The sequence below is a fragment of the Cololabis saira genome, chromosome 24 (genome assembly GCF_033807715.1).
Source record: "Cololabis saira isolate AMF1-May2022 chromosome 24, fColSai1.1, whole genome shotgun sequence".
Taxonomy (NCBI): Eukaryota; Metazoa; Chordata; class Actinopteri; order Beloniformes; family Belonidae; genus Cololabis; species Cololabis saira.
Genome location: NC_084610.1, coordinates 22583336 through 22606641, shown reverse-complemented (window position 1 = coordinate 22606641; position 23306 = coordinate 22583336). Strand labels below are relative to the sequence as shown.

The window sequence follows — 23306 nt, the reverse complement described above, 5'->3', positions numbered from 1 at the left end:
TCTATGTTATTCTAATATTTTATTTTAAAATGGACTTAAAACAATGTCAACCGTAGTACTATTATTTAAGGTTTGGGGTCAATGGGTCACATAAGCAAAACCTATTCATGTTTCCATTCAATTATTAAGTAATTAATTCTATGCTATACTAATATTTTACTTTAAAATTAACTTAAAACAATGTTAACTGTATCGTTCTAGGACTATTATTTAAGGTTTGGGGTCAATGGGTCACATATTTCAACAGCAACTAAAACCTATACATTTTTCCATTAAATAATTACTTCTATGTTATACTAATATTTTATTTTAAAATGGACTTAAAACAATGTCAACCGTAGTCTTATTATTTAAGGTTTGGTGTCCCAAGGTCACATATTTCGAGAGCAACTAAAACCTATTAATGTTTCCATTAAATTATGAAATAATAACTTCTATGTTATAATAATATTTTACTTTAAAATTAACTAAAAAATAATGTTAACTGTATCTCTTGTAGTACTATTATAAGGTTTGGGTCACTGGGTCACATATTTCGAGAGAGACTAAAACTTATTAATGTTTCCATTCAATCATTAAGTAATTTATTCTATATTATACTAATATTTTATTTAAGAATTCACTAGAAACAATGTCAACTGTATCTCTTGTAGTACTATTATTTAAGGTTTGGTGTCACTGGGTCACATATTTCAACAGCAACTAAAACCTATTAATGTTTCCATTAAATTATTAAATAATTACTTTGATGTTATACTAATATTTTATTTTAAAATTAACTTAAAACAATGTCAACTGTATCTCTTGTAGTATTATTATTTAAGGTTTGGGGTCACTGGGTCACATATTTCGAGAGAGACTAAAACCTATTAATGTTTCCATTAAATTATTGAATAATTACAGAAATATAAGTTTTATATATATATATATATATATATATATATATATATATATATATATATATATATATATATATATATATATATATATATATATATATATATATATATATATATATATATATGTATATATATGTATATATATATATATATATATATATATATATATATATATATATATATATATATATATATATATATATATATATATATATGTATATATATATATATATATATATGTATATATATATATATATATAAAATGAAGGAAATGTGTTTTATTTCCGTCTTTAGTGGTACATTTCGCCATAAATTTGGACTTTGGAGTCATCCAACCTGAAACTAACTTCACCGCCCTGGCTCTCGTGTCCTCCCAGCTCTCGCGAGAGCGCGGACCCGGAAGTGGTGTGGTGTGGATGTGTCATGTGACCGCTGTTGCTGTTAAACTAAATAATAACTATCAAAATAACGGGGTTTTCCGCAGAAACGAGGTCCAGGTCGGGGTTTAACTTCGTCTTCCAGGATGCAGAACGTGATCAACTCGGTGAAAGGAACCGCCCTGGGGGTGGCGGAGTTTCTGACGCCGGTGCTGAAGGTACGTTTAATCAGAACAGCTGGTTATTAGAACCAGAACCCATACCTGTACCAGAACCAGAACCAGAACCAATACCACACCTTTACCAGTACCAATAATACACCAGCTGGTTAGCAGCAGAACTAGAACCTGTACCTGTACAACTAGTACACCAGAACCTGTACCTGAACCAGTACCACACCTGTACCTGTACATGTACCAGTAGCACACCAGTAATAATAATAATAAACTTTATTTCTATAGCACCTTTCATACAAGAATTGCAGCTCAAAGTGCTTCACAGTAGCAATATTTTTTATTATTGTTATTGCACAACATTGTGCAATAACGTTTAGGTCTCTCTTGTGTAGGTCATTTGTGCAATTATGTGGGCTCTGTGCAATCATTTTTTTTTTTTTTTTCTACTCAGGGGTAGTGTGTAATAAGCAGTGGTGGACAGTAACGGAGTAAATTTACTTGAGTACTGTACTGTACATATCCAGAGGATTTGTACTTTACTTGAGTATTAGATGTCTTTGGTACTTATTACTCTTACTTGAATACATTTCCAAGACAAATATTTTTACTTTTACTCGAGTAAATTTCTAGGAAGGCTGAAAAGTACTCGTTACTTTTAGGTCTGCTCTTTTTTCTTCTTCCCTAAAATCCTATTGGACACAAGCTGTTTTTGTCAAAGGAGGAGACCTATCACAGTGCACGCTCTCCACTGGGATGTACGGAAAGCAGAAATACGTCAAGCCTCCTCAAAACCATACCACCAAAGTAGTATATTGCTTTAATGTACTGGTACATGTCCTTCCTGTAAAGTTAAGTGACTTCAACATTGAGTTATTGTTATTGTTTTTGGTGTTTCTGCAGGTTTTATATAACATTGTGGTTCTAAAAGCAGCACATCAGTGCAGCTGGTTTCAAAGAGTTAATTCTCAGAAACAAGAGTTAAAAGATCCTTAAATTAATTTAGAAAAAATATAGTAATTTACTGATGTGGAAAATAAGAAATTTACTCTTACCCTTACTTTTACTTAAAGTACATTTAAAAGCATTTACTTTTGGATACTTAAGTACCTTTAAAAGCAAGTACTTTTCTACTCTTACTCGAGTAATATTTTGACTGAGCTACTTTTACTTGTAACGGAGTAAATTTTGACCAGTAGTATTTGTACTCTTACTCAAGTACTGGGGTCGAGTACTCTGTCCACCTCTGGGTATATGTGGGTAAAGACTTCGGGGTTATGTTTCTATGTTTATTGGAGTGTGATTGTCGCCTGTGCCTCTCGTGTCCAAGACAAATTTCTCCTTGAACTTGCATGACTGTACAGACAGACAACCATACTAGCAACTGAAATATCCTCCTATGCTACGTATGTCCACATCAGCCCAGATGTATAATATAGCCTACAGGTGAAGAATATGGTGTAAAAGTTAATTTATTTCAATAATTCAACTAGAATATGGTGTAAAAGTTAATTTATTTCAATAATTCAACCTAAAAGGTGAAACTAATACATGTATATTACATAGTCTCATTACAGGCAAAGCAATGAATATATGTTAATCCTTTATTGGTTTTAATGTTGATGATTGAATTGTTTATTGATTTCATAATATATTCAAATCTTTTTTTATTTTTTATTTGGGGTTTTCATAAACTGTGAGCCATAATCACCAAAATTATAACAAATAAAGGCTTGAAATATCTCACTTTGCATGTAGTGGGTCGGAAATAATATTTGTTTCACCTTAAGTTGAATTTACTACGAATTAAGTTTTTAATTAAGTATACAAGTTACAAATTGTGATAATTACCACTATAGTGATGTTGCTAATGTAATGATGTGGGTGGGGTTTATTGGGGTTGGGGTTAATGGAGTGATGTAATAGTATTTACTTATGTATTTATTTATGCATTCATATATTTAAAGCGTAAAGTATTATATAACGTATATATGTTAAAGCACTTTTATATGAATGTACTTTTAATCTTCATGGACCCCAGGAAGACTAGCTGGTGTTTTGCGTCCACTAATGGGGATCCAAAATAAAACCAAAACAAAACAAACCAGTACCAGTTTGGAAAGTACCGGTCCTAGGAGCTTGTGTTATGTTGCCTGCGATAAATATGTGATAAATTATCGATACAAGCTGATGAACTTTATTTATTTATCACAGGAATCGAAATTCAAAGAGACCGGAGTCATTACACCAGAAGAGGTGAGGACAGAGTTTTCATTATTTTTAATTTTTTTTTTTAAATTTCATTTAATTATTTATTCAAACAGGTAAAAACAAAAAAATAATCAGAATACATAAAATGTATATACCAAAAAAAAAAAAAAAAAAAACATAAGCAAAACAAAGAAAATTAAAGAGACAAATCTATATGTAGATAAATATTTCCTGTTTGAAAGGGTGTAGGATGAGGTTTTTAATTTGCTTTGTTTTGCTTATGGTTTTTTTTTTTGGTATATACATTTTATGTATTCTGATTATTATTTTTTTTTTTGTTTTAACCTGTTTGAATAAATAATTAAATGAAATGAAAAATTATTAGCCTCTATGAAAGCACTCAGGATTAAATACTGTAATAGTCAAACTTTATGGTCTTTATTATTGTGGTTGTTTTTGTATTTCAGTTTGTAGCAGCTGGAGATCACCTGGTCCATCATTGCCCCACATGGAAATGGTAAGACCCCCCCCCATGTTGAGTCTTCAAATAGTGAAGACTCAACATTTTCTTATCTTTAGTTAGTTTTTTCAACTGTTCCTGGTGCAGAGATAAGATAAGTAACAACTGCAGCTTTAAAGGTTCAAATCAATCATTGAGTGCAGCCTAATTTAGTGTAATTTCTTCACCTTTCATCTGTATTTAATGCATCTTTCTAATCTGTTTCCACTCAAATGCCTTTGAAATATGTTCATAAACGCTTGTAGACAGAACATAAAGTATGATATGGCCCATAATGTCGTATGTGCTGCTCCTATTTTGTAAGGGCTCACTTGTCCCACTCTTGTTGAATTTCCCAGTTTAGTGCAATACCCTGACTGGGAAAACCTGAGTTTCATCACACCAGCTGCTCCCTGTCATCCTTCAGCTCATAACCAGCAACTGATACACATATTGATTTTATTCTAAGCTTCAAGTCACTTACAGGACTGTCTCAGAAAATTAGAATATTGTGATAAAGTTCTTTATTTTCTGTAATGCCATTTAAAAAAAACAAAAATGTCATACATTCTGGATTCATTACAAATCATATTAATAATCATCATATTAAAATAATAAAAGGCTTGCAATATTTCAGTTGATTTGTAATGAATCCAGAATGTATGACATTTTTGCATTACAGAAAATAAAAGGAATATTACAATATTCTAATTTTCTGAGACAGTCCTGTATAGTGCAGGAGATAACCAAAACAATCGTTCAGTTTGTGATACAAGCATGACATTTGGTACACACATTAGCCAAAGGCATTCCAAAAATAATTGGAAGTGGAGCCATGGTGAATTTTCAACATGGCGCCCATGGCAGCCATTTTTCAAAATGGCCGCCAGAAACAAGTGTTTTCTAATGAGTGATTAGTTGAAATGAGATGCCAGTTTGCCCTGGCTCTTTTTTCCTATTTTTTCCTCTTTTTTTCCTCTCTTTCCATATTTTTTTCCTCTTCTTTTTCCTCTCTTTTTTCATCTTTTCATCTTTCATCTTTTTTCCCTCTTTTTTTCCTCTTTTTCCTTGGCTCCACGTCCATATCTTTTGGGGATAGAGAAAAAAAGAGGAAAAAAATAGGAAAAAAAGAGAAAGAAAGAGGAGAAAAAGATTAAAAAAGAGAAAATGAAAAAATAGAAAAAAAAAGAGGGAAAAAAAGATGAAAGATGAAAAATGAGTGATTAGTTGAAATGAGTTGCCCTGGCTCTTTTTTTCTCTCTTTTTCCTCTTTTTTACATATTTTTTCCTCTTCTTTTTCCTCTCTTTTTCTCTTTTTTCATCTTTTCATCTTTCATATTTTTTCCATATTTTTTTCCTCTTCTTTTTCATCTTTTCATCTTTCATCTTTTTTTCCCTCTTTTTTCCTCTTTTCCCTTGGCTCCACGTCCATATCTTTTGGGGATAGAGGAAAAAAAGATGAAAAAATAGGAAAAAAGAAAGAGGAGGAAAAAAGAAGAAAAAAAGAGGAAAAAATAGGAAAAAAAATATGGCAAAAGGAGAAAAAGATTAAAAGAAGAGAAAATGAAAAAAAGAGGGGAAAAAAAGGAGTGTAGACTCATTAGAAAACAGTTGTGTCCATGTTGAAAATTCACGATGGCTCCACGTCCATATCTTTTGGGGAAACCTTTGGCTATGTGTGTACCAAATGTCATGCTTGTATCACAAACTGAACGATTCCTATACACTTTACAGCTAAACGGCTGGACTAGTATGTAAGTTTAGGTTGAGGAACTCCTTTCCTGTTTTAATCTCTTGTAGTTTTCCTTAGTTGTGAAATCAAAATGATTTGCTTTGTTCTTTATTTTCTTCATTTTTTGTAAATAATCATCAACTTTCTGAACAGTAAAACATTTATCTACCTTAAGTTAACAGTGGCTGTAAAGTACGACGGAGTATTAGGGCCAAACTAAGACAAAAAAAATGGAAATTACGAGAATAAAGTCGTAAAATTACGAGAATAAAGTCATAATGTTGCAAGAATAAAGTCGTAATAGAATAAAGTTGTAATATGAGAATAAAGTCGTATTATGAGAATAAAGTCGTATTATTAAGAGAATAAAGTCGTAATATTACGAGATTAAAGTCGTAATATTACGAGAATGAAGTCTTAACATTACGAGCATAAAGTCGTAAAATTACGAGAATAAAGTTGTAACATTATGAGAATATAATTTATGAGAACTCTTCTCCCTGTGTAAAAATGAGGAATATTGAGCATCTTGTGAAGTTATATTTATATATTTATAATATATTTAATATTACGACTTTATTCTCCTAATATTACGACTTTATTCTCAAAATATTACGACTTTATTCTCGTAATTTCACGACTTTATTCTCAAAATATTACGACTTTATTCTCAAAATATTACGACTTTATTCTCATAATTTCACGACTTTATCTTAAAAATATTACGACTTTATTCTCAAAATATTACGACTTTATTCTCGTAATTTCACGACTTTATTCTCAAAATATTACGACTTTATTCTCGTAATTTCACGACTTTATTCTCAAAATATTACGACTTTATTCTCAAAATATTACGACTTTATTCTCAAAATATTACGACTTTATTCTCGTAATTTCACGACTTTATTCTCAAAATATTACGACTTTATTCTCGTAATTTCACGACTTTATTCTCAAAATATTACGACTTTATTCTCGTAATTTCACGACTTTATTCTCAAAATATTACGACTTTATTCTCAAAATATTACGACTTTATTCTCATAATTTCACGACTTTATCTTAAAAATATTACGACTTTATTCTCAAAATATTACGACTTTATTCTCGTAATTTCACGACTTTATTCTCAAAATATTACGACTTTATTCTCGTAATTTCACGACTTTATTCTCAAAATATTACGACTTTATTCTCAAAATATTACGACTTTATTCTCAAAATATTACGACTTTATTCTCGTAATTTCACGACTTTATTCTCAAAATATTACGACTTTATTCTCGTAATTTTACGACTTTATTCTCATAATATTACGACTTTATTCTCAAAATATTACGACTTTATTCTCAAAATATTACGACTTTATTCTCAAAATATTACGACTTTATTCTCGTAATTTCACGACTTTATTCTCAAAATATTACGACTTTATTCTCAAAATATTACGACTTTATTCTCAAAATATTACGACTTTATTCTCGTAATTTCACGACTTTATTCTCAAAATATTACGACTTTATTCTCGTAATTTTACGACTTTATTCTCATAATATTACGACTTTATTCTCAAAATATTACGACTTTATTCTCGTAATTTCACGACTTTATTCTCAAAATATTACGACTTTATTCTCGTAATTTCACGACTTTATTCTCAAAATATTACGACTTTATTCTCAAAATATTACGACTTTATTCTCAAAATATTACGACTTTATTCTCAAAATATTACGACTTTATTCTCAAAATATTACGACTTTATTCTCAAAATATTACGACTTTATTCTCGTAATTTCACAACTTTATTCTCGTAATTTCCATTTTTTTTGTCTTAGTTTGGCCCTAATACTCCGTATTAGTAAAGAGCCTGAGCGGCCGTACATCTTCTAGACCTGCTGCTTGTGGGGATACTTGACATTTCACCCATGTTTAGGTTTAATGTTGTTTTTTTAACATAAATACGTTCTTTCAGGGCCAGTGGTGAAGAAGTGAAGGTGAAGCCGTATCTGCCGCCGGATAAACAGTTTCTCTTGACACGCAACGGTAAGAAGCGGTTCTGTTGGGCCGATGGCTTTAATGCTGGCATGAGTTGTATTTGTGATTATTATTATGTATTATTATTATTCTGATGTATCCTTGTGTGCTGTGTGTTGCAGTTCCCTGCTACAAGCGCTGTAAACAGATGGAGTACTCTGACGAGCTGGAGGCCATCATAGAGGAGGACGATGGAGACGGGGGTTGGGTGGACACGTACCACAATTCAGGTTGGACTTGTCCGTCAGCAGCAGGACAAAGCTGTAACGGGAGGAATAAAAGTCTTATTAGATCACAGAAAATATATCATATTTTAAAGTAGGGCTGGGCGATATGGACCAAAAGTCATATCTCGATATTTTTTAGCTGAATGGCGATACTCGATATATATCGATATTTTTTCTGTGCCATAATTGGGGTTTCCCCCAAAGCATTATAGCATAGCATCTCTGTTAGCATCTCTGTTAGCTTCATTTTTTTCTGAGGCAAACCCTTAAAAAAACAGTCAGTTTTAATACAAAGCCTCGTGCCAAATGTCACACAGGTTCCTTTATTAACAGAGGTCTGCACAATATCAAAATGTATAAAACAAATGAAATAAAAATAAACTGCCTGCATATATAGAATAAAAATGCTTCTTGAATAAAATAAAACAAATATCCCTTTCCTGCATAACAATTAAATTAAAATACACTGTGCAATTAATACAATGTAGACAGTAACAGGCAGACTTTTCCACTGAGGTTGACAGTTGTGCAAATAACAAAACATTTGTGCAAATTTCAAATAAAACATTCAATTCAATTTGTCACAAAATAAGCTATATCAAAATAAAAAAAAAATAAAAAATCGATATAAACGATATCGTCTTGTACCGTATCGCGTTTGAAAACGTTTGGACACACCTTTTCATTCAAACAAATGGGGAAATGTGTCAAAACATTTGGTCTGTACTGTATGTATGTATATGTATATGTAGCGGACCCTTGGTACCAAGAAAAAGGCGGCGAGATTCATACGGGTGCTCAAATCTTATTTCTTGCCGGTGGCATCGTGAAAACTGACGGGAAACAGAGAAAAAAGAAAAAAGGGAGGATTAATGTAAATTTACAAACATATTCCACAATCAAGCATCAAATACTAAAAATCCATGATTCCATCCATAAACCCATATATATAGAAATATAAAAAGATACATTTATTACATCGCAGTCAGTGACCACTATTAAAATTCTGAATTTATTACTATTGAAATAGCACGAGCAGCATCATTTAACAAACAAAACAGAACGTCCCAAAGATTTAAAATAATACAAATTGAGGTCCACATACCTCGTTCCACTACCAAGGCCCTTCAGGAAACTATCCCGACAATTAATCAAACTTGAAATAAAAGCCCAAACCCAAATTACCGTCAAAGGAAGACAACACATCAAACAAGTACCATTATAATGACCCGTTGTCAAATTGAAACTTCCCGACCCACGGGAGAAACAGCTGAGAGGCAACAGGTGGAGATTACGCAGCAGAATCATCCCCTCCCCTTTCTACCTTTGCATCTCCGCTAAACCACACTGGTGCAAACTGACCACCAGGTGGCAGTTAAAACAATTTACTGTCATTTACAGTTTGTGTGTATATATATATATATTAGGGCTGGGCGATATATCGAGATTTTAATATATATCGATATATTTTCAAACGCGATATGGTACGAGACAATATCGTTTATATCGATTATTTAAAAAAAAAAAAAAATCTTTTTTTTTTATATATTTTTTTTTTTTCATGATTTTGATATAGCTTATTTTGTGACAAATTGACTTGAATGTTTTATTTGAGATTTGCACAAATTTTTGTTATTTGCACAACTGTCAACCTCAGTGGAAAAGTCTGCCTGTTACTGTCTACATTGTATTAATTGTACAGTGTATTTTAATTTAATTGTTATGCAGGAAAGGGATATTTGTTTTATTTTATTCAAGAAGCATTTTTATTCTATATATGCAGGCAGTTTATTTTTATTTCATTTGTTTTATACATTTTGATATTGTGCAGACCTCTGTTAATAAAGGAACCTGTGTGACATTTGGCACGAGGCTTTGTATTAAAACTGACAGAGATGCTAACAGAGATGCTAACAGAGATGCTAACAGAGATGCTAACAGAGATGCTAACAGAGATGCTAACAGAGATGCTATGCTATAATGCTTTGGGGGAAACCCCAATTATGGCACAGAAAAAATATCGATATATATCGAGTATCGCCATTCAGCTAGAAAATATTGAGATATGACTTTTGGTCCATATCGCCCAGCCCTACTATATACGTATGTGTGCCCTGGTAATACGATATTTAAAAACAGGCTGCTTCCTTTACTTGCGTGATGGGAGGTTTTTGATGAGTGCTGTATTTTCCGAGGTTCACCTGAACGTCTCTCTGCAGGTGTTTCAGGAGTCACGGACGCAGTACGAGAAATCTCCCTGGACAACAATAAGGTACGTTTCACATTCTGCTCATATCTATTATAGTTTCAAGAGATTGATGTTTAAAACCTCCCAAACCTTCATTATTCGGGCGGACGGAAGGAAACGCTCAGGTATGTGGAACTAAGAGGTTTAAAGCCCCACAGAGGAGCTGGGATCCTCCTCCCCTCCTGATCATTACTGCTGCAGCTTCACGCTACCACGTTCATGTTCACGTCTAAGAGTCACCAAACACAGCGGGGACACGGTCCCTCCGCTATGGAGAGAAAATCCACTCAAATATTTGTGTGTGCGCACTTCTGGATTTGTGCATATTATTAGATTTCGATAATTACGAATTCAAAAACGCCTGATACAAACACACAAAGCTATAGATACGCTCAAATAGGAATGGGTGATATTTTACCGTTCACGATAAACCGTCAAAAAAAATTCCCCACGGTAAGAATTTGTATCTCGCTGTAACAATGATAAATTCCTGTTGATGATGTTTTTGTGTAAAACTGATGGAAGGAAGGAAGGAAGGAAGGAAGGAAGGAAGGAAGGAAGGAAGGAAGGAAGGAAGGAAGGAAGGAAGGAAGGAAGGAAGGAAGGAAGGAAATGAGCCTGGAAGGAAGGAAGGAAGGAAGGAAGGAAGGAAATAAATGAGCCTGAAAGAAAGAAAGAAAGAAAGGAAGGAAGGAAGGAAGGAAGGAAGGAAGGAAGGAAGGAAGGAAGGAAGGAAGGAAGGAAGGAAGGAAGGAAGGAAGGAAGGAAGGAAGGAAGGAAGGAAGGAAGGAAGGAAGGAAGGAAGGAAGGAAGGAAGGAAGGAAGGAAGGAAGGAAGGAAGGAAATGAGCCTGAGAGAAAGGAAGGAAGGAAGGAAGGAAGGAAGGAAGGAAGGAAGGAAGGAAGGAAGGAAGGAAGGAAGGAAGGAAATGAGCCTGAGAGAAAGGAAGGAAGGAAGGAAGGAAGGAAGGAAGGAAGGAAGGAAGGAAATGAGCCTGGAAGGAAGGAAATGAGCCTGAGAGAAAGGAAGGAAGGAAGGAAGGAAGGAAGGAAATGAGCCTGAGAGAAAGGAAGGAAGGAAGGAAGGAAGGAAGGAAGGAAGGAAGGAAGGAAGGAAGGAAGGAAGGAAGGAAGGAAGGAAGGAAGGAAGGAAGGAAGGAAGGAAGGAAGGAAGGAAGGAAATGAGCCTGAGAGAAAGGAAGGGAGGAAGGAAGGAAGGAAGGAAGGAAGGAAGGAAGGAAGGAAGGAAATGAGCCTGGAAGGAAGGAAGGAAGGAAGGAAGGAAATAAATGAGCCTGAAAGGAAGGAAGGAAGGAAGGAAGGAAGGAAGGAAGGAAGGAAGGAAGGAAGGAAGGAAGGAAGGAAGGAAGGAAGGAAGGAAGGAAGGAAGGAAGGAAGGAAGGAAATAAATGAGCCTGAAAGGAAGGAAGGAAGGAAGGAAGGAAGGAAGGAAGGAAGGAAGGAAGGAAGGAAGGAAGGAAGGAAGGAAATGAGCCTGGAAGGAAGGAAATGAGCCTGAGAGAAAGGAAGGAAGGAAGGAAGGAAGGAAGGAAGGAAGGAAGGAAGGAAGGAAGGAAGGAAATGAGCCTGAGAGAAAGGAAGGAAGGAAGGAAGGAAGGAAGGAAGGAAGGAAGGAAGGAAGGAAGGAAGGAAGGAAGGAAGGAAGGAAGGAAGGAAGGAAGGAAGGAAGGAAGGAAATGAGCCTGGAAGGAAGGAAGGAAGGAAGGAAGGAAGGAAGGAAATAAATGAGCCTGAAAGAAAGAAAGAAAGGAAGGAAGGAAGGAAGGAAGGAAGGAAGGAAGGAAGGAAGGAAGGAAGGAAGGAAGGAAGGAAGGAAGGAAGGAAGGAAGGAAGGAAATGAGCCTGGAAGGAAGGAAATGAGCCTGAGAGAAAGGAAGGAAGGAAGGAAGGAAGGAAGGAAGGAAGGAAGGAAGGAAGGAAGGAAGGAAGGAAGGAAGGAAGGAAGGAAGGAAGGAAATGAGCCTGAGAGAAAGGAAGGAAGGAAGGAAGGAAGGAAGGAAGGAAGGAAGGAAGGAAGGAAATGAGCCTGAGAGAAAGGAAGGAAGGAAGGAAGGAAGGAAGGAAGGAAGGAAGGAAATGAGCCTGGAAGGAAGGAAATGAGCCTGAGAGAAAGGAAGGAAGGAAGGAAGGAAGGAAGGAAATGAGCCTGAGAGAAAGGAAGGAAGGAAGGAAGGAAGGAAGGAAGGAAGGAAGGAAGGAAGGAAGGAAGGAAGGAAGGAAGGAAGGAAGGAAGGAAATGAGCCTGAGAGAAAGGAAGGGAGGAAGGAAGGAAGGAAGGAAGGAAGGAAGGAAATGAGCCTGGAAGGAAGGAAGGAAGGAAGGAAGGAAATAAATGAGCCTGAAAGGAAGGAAGGAAGGAAGGAAGGAAGGAAGGAAGGAAGGAAGGAAGGAAGGAAGGAAGGAAGGAAGGAAGGAAGGAAGGAAGGAAATAAATGAGCCTGAAAGGAAGGAAGGAAGGAAGGAAGGAAGGAAGGAAGGAAGGAAGGAAGGAAATGAGCCTGGAAGGAAGGAAATGAGCCTGAGAGAAAGGAAGGAAGGAAGGAAGGAAGGAAGGAAGGAAGGAAGGAAGGAAGGAAGGAAGGAAATGAGCCTGAGAGAAAGGAAGGAAGGAAGGAAGGAAGGAAGGAAGGAAGGAAGGAAGGAAGGAAGGAAGGAAGGAAGGAAGGAAATGAGCCTGGAAGGAAGGAAGGAAGGAAGGAAGGAAGGAAATAAATGAGCCTGAAAGAAAGAAAGAAAGGAAGGAAGGAAGGAAGGAAGGAAGGAAGGAAGGAAGGAAGGAAGGAAGGAAGGAAGGAAGGAAGGAAGGAAGGAAGGAAGGAAGGAAGGAAGGAAGGAAGGAAATGAGCCTGGAAGGAAGGAAATGAGCCTGAGAGAAAGGAAGGAAGGAAGGAAGGAAGGAAGGAAGGAAGGAAGGAAGGAAGGAAGGAAGGAAGGAAGGAAGGAAGGAAGGAAGGAAGGAAGGAAGGAAGGAAATGAGCCTGGAAGGAAGGAAATGAGCCTGAGAGAAAGGAAGGAAGGAAGGAAGGAAGGAAGGAAGGAAGGAAATGAGCCTGAGAGAAAGGAAGGAAGGAAGGAAGGAAGGAAGGAAGGAAGGAAGGAAGGAAGGAAGGAAGGAAGGAAGGAAGGAAGGAAGGAAGGAAGGAAGGAAGGAAATGAGCCTGGAAGGAAGGAAATGAGCCTGAGAGAAAGGAAGGAAGGAAGGAAGGAAGGAAGGAAGGAAGGAAGGAAGGAAGGAAGGAAGGAAGGAAGGAAGGAAGGAAGGAAATGAGCCTGAGAGAAAGGAAGGGAGGAAGGAAGGAAGGAAGGAAGGAAGGAAGGAAGGAAGGAAGGAAGGAAATGAGCCTGGAAGGAAGGAAGGAAGGAAGGAAGGAAATAAATGAGCCTGAAAGAAAGGAAGGAAGGAAGGAAGGAAGGAAGGAAGGAAGGAAGGAAGGAAGGAAGGAAGGAAGGAAGGAAGGAAGGAAATAAATGAGCCTGAAAGGAAGGAAGGAAGGAAGGAAGGAAGGAAGGAAGGAAATGAGCCTGGAAGGAAGGAAATGAGCCTGAGAGAAAGGAAGGAAGGAAGGAAGGAAGGAAGGAAGGAAATGAGCCTGAGAGAAAGGAAGGGAGGAAGGAAGGAAGGAAGGAAGGAAGGAAGGAAGGAAGGAAGGAAGGAAGGAAGGAAGGAAGGAAGGAAGGAAGGAAGGAAGGAAGGAAGGAAGGAAGGAAGGAAATGAGCCTGGAAGGAAGGAAGGAAGGAAGGAAGGAAATAAATGAGCCTGAAAGAAAGAAAGGAAGGAAGGAAGGAAGGAAGGAAGGAAGGAAGGAAGGAAGGAAGGAAGGAAGGAAGGAAGGAAGGAAGGAAGGAAGGAAGGAAGGAAGGAAATAAATGAGCCTGAAAGAAAGGAAGGAAGGAAGGAAGGAAGGAAGGAAGGAAGGAAGGAAGGAAGGAAGGAAGGAAGGAAGGAAGGAAGGAAGGAAGGAAGGAAGGAAGGAAGGAAGGAAGGAAATGAGCCTGGAAGGAAGGAAGGAAGGAAGGAAGGAAGGAAGGAAGGAAGGAAGGAAGGAAGGAAGGAAGGAAGGAAATAAATGAGCCAGGAAGGAAGGAAGGAAGGAAGGAAGGAAGGAAGGAAGGAAGGAAGGAAGGAAATAAATAAATGAGCCTGAAAGAAAGGAAGGAAGGAAGGAAGGAAGGAAGGAAGGAAGGAAGGAAGGAAGGAAGGAAGGAAGGAAGGAAGGAAGGAAGGAAGGAAGGAAGGAAGGAAGGAAGGAAGGAAATGAGCCTGGAAGGAAGGAAGGAAGGAAGGAAATAAATGAGCCAGGAAGGAAGGAAGGAAGGAAGGAAGGAAGGAAGGAAGGAAGGAAGGAAGGAAGGAAGGAAATAAATAAATGAGCCTGAAAGAAAGGAAGGAAGGAAGGAAGGAAGGAAGGAAGGAAGGAAGGAAGGAAGGAAGGAAGGAAGGAAGGATGATACGTATTTAACAATTTGTGTGTAGGAGGCTTTTTGAATTCTTAATTATCATTTTCTCCATAACTTTGAGCAAGTTACGCACAAATCTAATAATACAGACACAAATGTCAGTGGATTTTCTCTCCAGACTCCTCAGGGGTCCCGCTGGGCACTGAACCGGGCTGCTCCTTCATTTAAACTTCTCAGGTTTCAGTGATAACAGGTGATGACAGCCGTGTCTTTTCAATCTGACGCCTTTTAGGACAAGAACATGAACGCCACATCCGCGCCGTGCTGTGAGGACGAGGACGAGGACGAGGAGGGAGAAGCCGCAGACATGGAAGGTATTTACGGGTGGCCGGTGTCGGGGACGCCCCGGGAGAGAGTGGTTGTGTCGCTAACGGAGCTGGTGTTTGTTCTGCTCTCAGAGTACGAGGAGAGCGGCCTGCTGGAAACAGACGAGGTACGTCCGATTCTCATATTAATTCCTAAAAATCGATTTATATGTCTAAAGATTTTTTATTTATTTTTTTTAAATTTTTTTTGGGGGGGGGGGTTTAATTTTCTTTTATTTATTTATGTGTTTTTTTTTTTTTCATCATTACATTACAATTTTTGGTTATTTTTTTGTTTATCCCCAAAAAAGGAATGTTTTGTTGGACACGAGAATAACTGGTGCCATGTTTTCATACCTTTTAAATATGTTTAAAGGTATGAAAACATTGAAGTGTTAGGTTACTTATAATTGCATAAATTGTCTATATTTCATTACTTTATATACTGTCTTGGGGTTACATTTGCAAAAAATTCTGAAAACAAAATTCTCAAAAATTAAAAACCAAAATAGACGAAAATGGAACAAATGAAAATGGAATGTGGGAAAAAATTAAAACCGATTTCATCCGTCTCTGTTTTACGAGTATTAGGGCCAAACTAAAACAAAAAAAAAAATTGGAAATTACGAGAATAAAGTCGTAAAATTACGAGAATAAAGTCATAAAATTATGAGAATAAAGTCGTAATATTACAAGAATAAAGTTGTAAAATTATGAGAATAAAGTCTTAATATTACGAGAATAAAGTCGTAATATTACAAGAATAAAGTGGTAATTTATGAGAATAAAGTCGTAATATTACAAGAATAAAGTGGTAATTTATGAGAATAAAGTCGTAATATTACGAGAATAAAGTGTTAATTTATGAGAACTCTAACAGGAAGAGCATCTTCTCCCTGTGTAAAAATGAGGAATATTGAGCATCTTGTGAAGTTCTATTTATATATTTATAATATATTTAATATTACGACTTTATCCTCGTAATATTACGACTTTATTCTTACAACATTATGACTTTATTCTCGTAATTTTATGACTTTATTCTCATATTATTATGACTTTATTTTCGTAATTTCCTTTTTTTTTTGTCTTAGTTTGGCCCTAATACTCCGTCGTACTGTTTCCTCCCTGGATCTGTTTGGTAATTCTGCCCCACAATGTTTCTGTTTCAGTTCTATCAGCATTCTGGGAGCTGATTGGTCCTTACAGCATCATTAGCTGCAATACTTGCTGTTCAATCTCAATATAATACTAGTATTAATATGTTGCAGAACTACAGTTATATAATTCATGCAACAGCTGAAAAAACAGTTTTAATAACACTAACCCAAATCGATATTGGAATCAATATCGGATCGAATCAAATCTTGATAATCGATTCTGAATCTTAAGAATCGGAATCGAATCGATTCTTGACATTTGAATGGATCCCCAGCCCTAGTTTCCTGTGTCCCCACCGTTAGTCCAACACTCTCTCCTGTCCCCAGGCCACCCTGGACACCAGCAAGATGGTGGAGACCAAGTCCAAGGCCGAGCTGGGGAGCGAGGACGCCATCCTGCAGACCAGGACGTACGACCTCTACATCACCTACGATAAATACTACCAGACGCCGCGGCTCTGGCTGTTCGGATACGACGAGGTAGGAGCCCGGCGGGATGAGCCGCCGCTAGCCGCCCCGTTAACGTAGGGCTGGGCGATATGGACCAAAAGTCATATCTCGATATTTTTTAGCTGAATGGCGATACTCGATATATATCGATATTTTTTCCGTTCCATTGGGGTTTGCCACAAAGCATTATAGCATAGCATCTCTGTTAGCTTCATTTTTTTCTGAGGCAAACCCTTAAAAAAACAGTCAGTTTTAATACAAAGCCTCGTGCCAAATGTCACACAGGTTCCTTTATTAACAGAGGTCTGCACAATATCAAAATGTATAAAACAAATGAAATAAAAATAAACTGCCTGCATATATAGAATAAAAATGCTTCTTGAATAAAATAAAACAAATATCCCTTTCCTGCATAACAATTAAATTAAAATACACTGTGCAATTAATACAATGTAGACAGTAACAGGCAGACTTTTCCACTGAGGTTGATAGTTGTGGAAATAACAAAACATTTGTGCAAATCTCAAATAAAACATGTAAACAGATATTGCATCTCTTTGAGCAAATCTCAAATAACTACAACAGGTCAACTACCGTACATTTTACAGATTTTGTGCCAGGAAAACTAACCTGTCAACACTGTCAGGTTTCAGGGGTCAGCATTGATGTACAGTCAATTTGTCACAAAATAAGCTATAGCGATATAAACGATATTGTCTCGTACCATATCGCGTTTGAAAATATATCGATATATATTAAAATCTCAATGTATCGCCCAGCCCTGTGTTAACGGTCCCCGTGGTCCTGCAGGACCGGCAGCCGCTGAGCGTGGACCAGATGTACGAGGACATCAGCCAGGACCACGTGAAGAAGACGGTCACCATCGAGAACCACCCCCACCTGCCGCCGCCGGCCATGTGCTCCGTCCACCCCTGCAGGTGAGCGGGTCAACTCCCCATCGGGGTTCGTCTAGCGCAGGGGTCGGCAATCCGCGGCTCTAGAGCAGCATGCAGCTCTTTAGCGCCGCCCTAGTGGCTCCTGGAACTTTTTAAAAATGTTTGACCTTTTTTTTTCTTTTTTCTTTTTTTTTCTCCTTTTTTTTCTTTTTTCTCTTTTTTTTCTTTTTTTCCTTTTTTCATCTTTTTTCCTTTTTTTCTCTTTTTTTCTTTTTCGTTTCCTTTTTAATTTCGACCTTTTTTTCGACACTTCGACTTTTTCTCGACATTTCGACTTTTTTCTCGACATTTCGGCTTTTTCTCAACATTTCGACATTTTTCTCGACATTTCGACTTTTTTTTCGACTTTTTTTTGACACTTCGACTTTTTCTCAACATTTCGACTTTTTCCTCAACATTTCAACTTTTTTCTCAACATTTTGACTTTTTTCTCGACATTTCGACTTTTTTTTCGACTTTTTTCTCGACATTTCGACTTTTTTCTCGACATTTCGACTTTTTTCTCAAGATTTCAACTTTTTTTCTCGACATTTTGACTTTTTTCTTGAAGTGCATAATCTTCCCCCAGTTCTAACTAATATAGAAACATGCAGCATGTGTTGTCTTCATTCTAAGGCTTATACAAGACTTTTCATTTTTTGCGGCTCCAGACATATTTGTTTTTTGTGTTTTTGGTGCAATATGGCTCTTAACATTTTGGGTTGCCGACCCCTGGTCTAGCGTGTTTCTGGATGATGTTCGATGTTGGGTTTGTCTTCAACGTCTCCGTGCTTGTGATCCCCTGCAGACATGCCGAGGTGATGAAGAAGATCATCGAGACGGTGGCGGAGGGTGGAGGAGAGCTGGGAGTGCACATGTATCCTTCCCTTGTTGGTGTCACGTGAGCGTGGGTGTCGGGAGCGGCACCTGAAGGTGCTCCTCGGGGATCCCTTCCTTCTGTGTCGTCTCTTCCTTAACCCGTCCTGCAGGTATCTCCTGATCTTCCTGAAGTTCGTGCAGGCCGTCATCCCCACGATAGAGTACGACTACACGAGACACTTCACCATGTAGCTGCGGCGCCGTGGCCTTCATACCTGCTCTTCTCCGCTCCGCTCTGCTCGTGTGGGACGCACCTGAACTCAGTCCGGCCCAAAATGTTTCCTGTCCAACCCAGAACCCTGCAGTCGTGTGTCACCCGTGCAGCCCGGGCCGGGCCGCACCTGCACAGTACAACCTCATCCAGCTCAGATCTTCTTCCACCAGGACCTGTTTTCATGAATATCCTTCATGGGGGGAGAGACGGACCGGTCCGGACTCTTTAAGGAGAAACGAAGACCAGAGCTATAGGAGGTGCTGAGCAGGCGGTCCTGAGTAAAACTACATTGTACTACAGTTGCAAACGTGATTCAAAATAATACTTAAAATATATAAATATATATATGATTTTTTTTTTCTTTCTTTCTTTTTTTTTTAATTTAGACAGCATGAAATGTACATTTAACTGTTCTGCACGGTGGCCGAGACCCGACATTGCTGAAAATAAAAGTAACGCTGCAAACAGAAACAAACGCCGCTGCAAATTAAAGAAACACTGCAAATATAAAGAAACCCCGCTGGAAATAAAAGAAACGCTGAACACAAAAAGAAACGCCGCTGCAAATTAAAGAAACGCTTAGCAAATAAAAGAAACGCTGCAAATAAAATTTAAAAAAACGACGCAAATAAAAAAGCCACAACGGAAGTGAATTACCGGGGACTATTTTTGCTGATGCACCGGCGTTTTTTTGTGAGAGGAGAAAAAATTACACGTAGCAACGTTGAACACGAACCTTTTCACTTATTTTCTCGTTCGTTGTTCTTCTTATTCCTCGCTCTTCTTATTTCTTCCTTTTCACTTACGTCCTCTTCGTCGTCTTCTTCTCCTCTCACGTAAAAAACACCGGTGCATCATCAAAAATAGTCCCCGGTAATTCACTTCCATTGTGGCTTTTTTATTTGCAGCGTTTATTTTAATTGCAAAGCGTTTATTTTATTTGCGTTGTTTTTTTTTTTTTGCAGCAGCAGCGTTTATTTTATTTGCAGCGGGGTTTCTTTATATTTGCAGCGTTTATTTTATTTGCAGCGGTGTTTCTTTTTATTTGCAGCGTTTATGTTATTTGCGTCGTTTTTTTTATTTGCAGCGTTTATTTTATTTGCAGCGGCGTTTCTTTATATTTGCAGCGTTTATTTTATTTGCAAAGCGTTTGTTATTTGCGTCGTTTTTTTTTATTTGCAGCGGCGTTTATTTTTTTTGCCGTGGGGTTTCTTTATATTTGTAGCGTTTATTTTATTTGCAGCAGCGTTTCTTTTCATTTGCAGCGTTTATTTTATTTGCAGCAGCGTTTCTTTTTATTTGCGGCGTTTGTTTCTGTTTGCAGCGTTACTTTTATTTTCAGCAATGGTCTTGGGCACCGTAGTTCTGCAGTCTTTGCAGCGACAAAGCAGCAGCGATGAGTCTGGTCGTGCTTTACTTGGGTCTCTGCTCGTGCCGTTTGTCTTAAGGCTGCATCGTCCTGACACTGGTTCTGGGCTCCAGTCGTACTTCAAACATGAAAGCGTTGCTTCATCCACACACCGCTCCGTACTTCCAACGCAGCATTAAATAACTGGTTTCTGGGTTCTCTTGGTTTATTAGCATCAGTTAAATAAAGGAACCTCTTCACTTAATAATGAAACATTTCCTGCTCCGTTTCCCGTTCTGCTGGTTGGAGGATCTTCCACTCGTACTTGCTGGTCTCGTCTATCTCGTATATCTCTGTAACACTTGGCTGAATCAAAGTGACGTACGCTCATCAATAAAGTTTCCTGAATATTGCAAACAGCATGATGTGGTTATTCGTTTGTTTAGTTCTTCTTTATTATCTTCTGGGTTCCTCCAGGCTCCTCCAGGTTCTGGTCTGGACACTAACAACACTGACATCAGCGGTAGATTATGTCTTTTATTTATATTTACACCTTTACCACAAAAAGTGAATAGGTAAAAGAGTAATAAATTATAAAACAATCAACATCAAGTTGAAATAACCAAAGTTTGAAGGCAATAACTCTAAGCAGAAGCTACGTACAAAAACTAAATAAAATAACTATATACGATATGCAACTTTGTCCAAAAAAGTGTTTTTACAGACCTCTGGTGGTGCTTTTTGGTACTGCATCCACGAGAGTTGTGGATGATACTTTTACTTCACCTGGTATCGTTTATAGTAATATCATTCGTAGTCATATAATTTTTGGGAATATTAATATCATGTGTAGTAATATTATCATTTGTAGTAATATTATCTGTAGTAATATTAAAATCTTTTGTAGTAATATAATTTGTGGTAATATCATTTGTAGTAGTATTAATATGATTTCTCGTAATAATATCATTTGTAGTAATATAATTTCTCGTAATAATATTGTAGTAATATAATTTGTAGTAATATAATTTATAGTAACAATTTGTTGTAATATTAATCTCATTTGTTATAATATTAATATAATTTGTAGTAATATTAATATCATTTGTAGTAATATAATTTATAGTAACATAATTTGTAGTAATATTAATATCATTTGTAGTAACATAATTTGTAGTAATCATATCATTTGTAGTAATATTAATATAATTTGTAGTAGTATTAATATAATTTGTTGTAATATTATTTGAATTCATATTATCATTTGTATTCATATTAATATCATTTGTAGTAATATAATTTTTATTCATATTAATATCATTTGTAGTGATATTAATATATTTTGTAGTCGTATTAATATCATTTGTAGTAATATTAATATCATTTGTAGTCGTATTAATATCATTTGTAGTCGTATTAATATCATTTGTAGTCATATTAATATAATTTGTAGTCATATTAATATAAGTTGTAGTCATAGTAATTGGGCAGGGCTTTACATGTGAGTTTATGTTAGCTTTTCCATTTTAACGGTTAATACTAGTTTTAATGAAATCCCAGGTGAATTTCCTGGCGGCCACAGCGCCCCCTGGCGGCCGCAGGACAGGCCGCCGGTGTGTCCCAGCAGCTGCGGATCACTTCATTTTTATTTATTTATGGGGGTTTTTTGTTTAGTTTTTTATTGAATCTTGAGAGGCAAAGTTTTGCCAAATCAAATTTCTCGTTTTTTGTTCAAAATTTGGGAATAAATGTGTTTCTTAACATGAAGAGGAACCGCTGCGCGGGATTCGAAACCACTACTATACTATACTATACTATACTATACTATACTATACTACTATACTATACTATACTGTACCAGACAGCTCCTCTTCCACAAAAGACGGATGTTCTCTTCCTGTTAGAGTTCTCATAAATTACCACTGTATTCTCATAATATTACGACTTTATTCTCATAATATTACAATTTTATTCTCGTAATTTTACAACTTTATTCTCATAATATTACGACTTTATTCTCATAATATTACGACTTTATTCTCGTAATTTAACAACTTTATTCTCATAATATTACGACTTTATTTTCGTAATATTTTACGACTTTATTTTCATAATATTACGACTTTATTCTCGTAATATTAGGACTTTATTCTCATAATATTACAACATTATTCTCGTAATATTACGACTTTATTCTCATAAATTACGACTTTATTCTCATAATATTACGATATTATTCTCGTAATATTACGACTTTATTCTCATAATATTACGACTTTATTCTCATAATATTACGACTTTATTCTCGCAACATTATGACTTTATTCTCATAATTTTACAAATTTATTCTCATAATATTACGACTTTATTCTCATAATATTACGACTTTATTCTCGTCGTAATATTACGACTTTATTCTCATAATATTACGACTTTATTCTGACTTTATTCTCATAATATTACGGCTTTATTCTCATAATATTATGATTTTATTCTCATAATATTATGATTTTATTCTCATAATATTACGATTTTATTCTCGTAATATTACGACTTTATTCTCGTAATATTACGACTTTATTCTCGTAATATTACGACTTTATTCTCGTAATTTTACGACTTTATTCTCATAATTTTACAACTTTATTCTCATAATATTACGACTTTATTCTCATAATTTTACGACTTTATTCTCATAATATTACGACTTTATTCTCGTAATATTACGACTTTATTCTCGTAATATTACGACTTTATTCTCATTACATTATTACTTTATTCTCATATTATTATGACTTTATTCTCATTACATTATTACTTTATTCTCATATTATTATGACTTTATTCTCATAATTTCCATTTTTTTTTTTTTATTTGGCCCTAATACTCCATCGTAATATGTAGACTATATATCTTTTATTTTTACTTTACTGTGTATTTTCTGAAGGGGGTGTGCCCCCCCGCCCCACCCCGGTCCCCGCCAGTAGGGGCCGGTAAAGCGCTTCTCCCCCCGGCCCCACCCCGCCAGTAGGGGCCGGTAAAGCGCTTCACTCCCCGGCCCCACCCCGGTCCCCGCCAGTAGGTGCCGGTAAAGCGCTTCTCCACCTCCTGCTGGAGGAAGAAGAAGCGT

The 23306-nt window shown here is 36.4% G+C and overlaps 1 protein-coding gene across 1 annotated transcript; it reads left to right on the top strand.

Annotated features, from left to right (window-relative positions):
- Window positions 1-1300: 1300 nt before the first annotated feature.
- atg3 (autophagy related 3) lies at window positions 1301-20592 on the top strand. The gene is made up of 12 exons (XM_061716016.1): window positions 1301-1494; window positions 3664-3705; window positions 4128-4177; window positions 7870-7940; window positions 8054-8161; window positions 10378-10430; window positions 15118-15199; window positions 15284-15318; window positions 16678-16830; window positions 17611-17738; window positions 18544-18612; window positions 18725-20592. The coding sequence occupies exons 1-12, from the start codon at window positions 1423-1425 to the stop codon at window positions 18804-18806; spliced, it is 945 nt and encodes a 314-aa protein (XP_061572000.1). The 5' UTR covers window positions 1301-1422; the 3' UTR covers window positions 18807-20592.
- Window positions 20593-23306: the final 2714 nt, after the last annotated feature.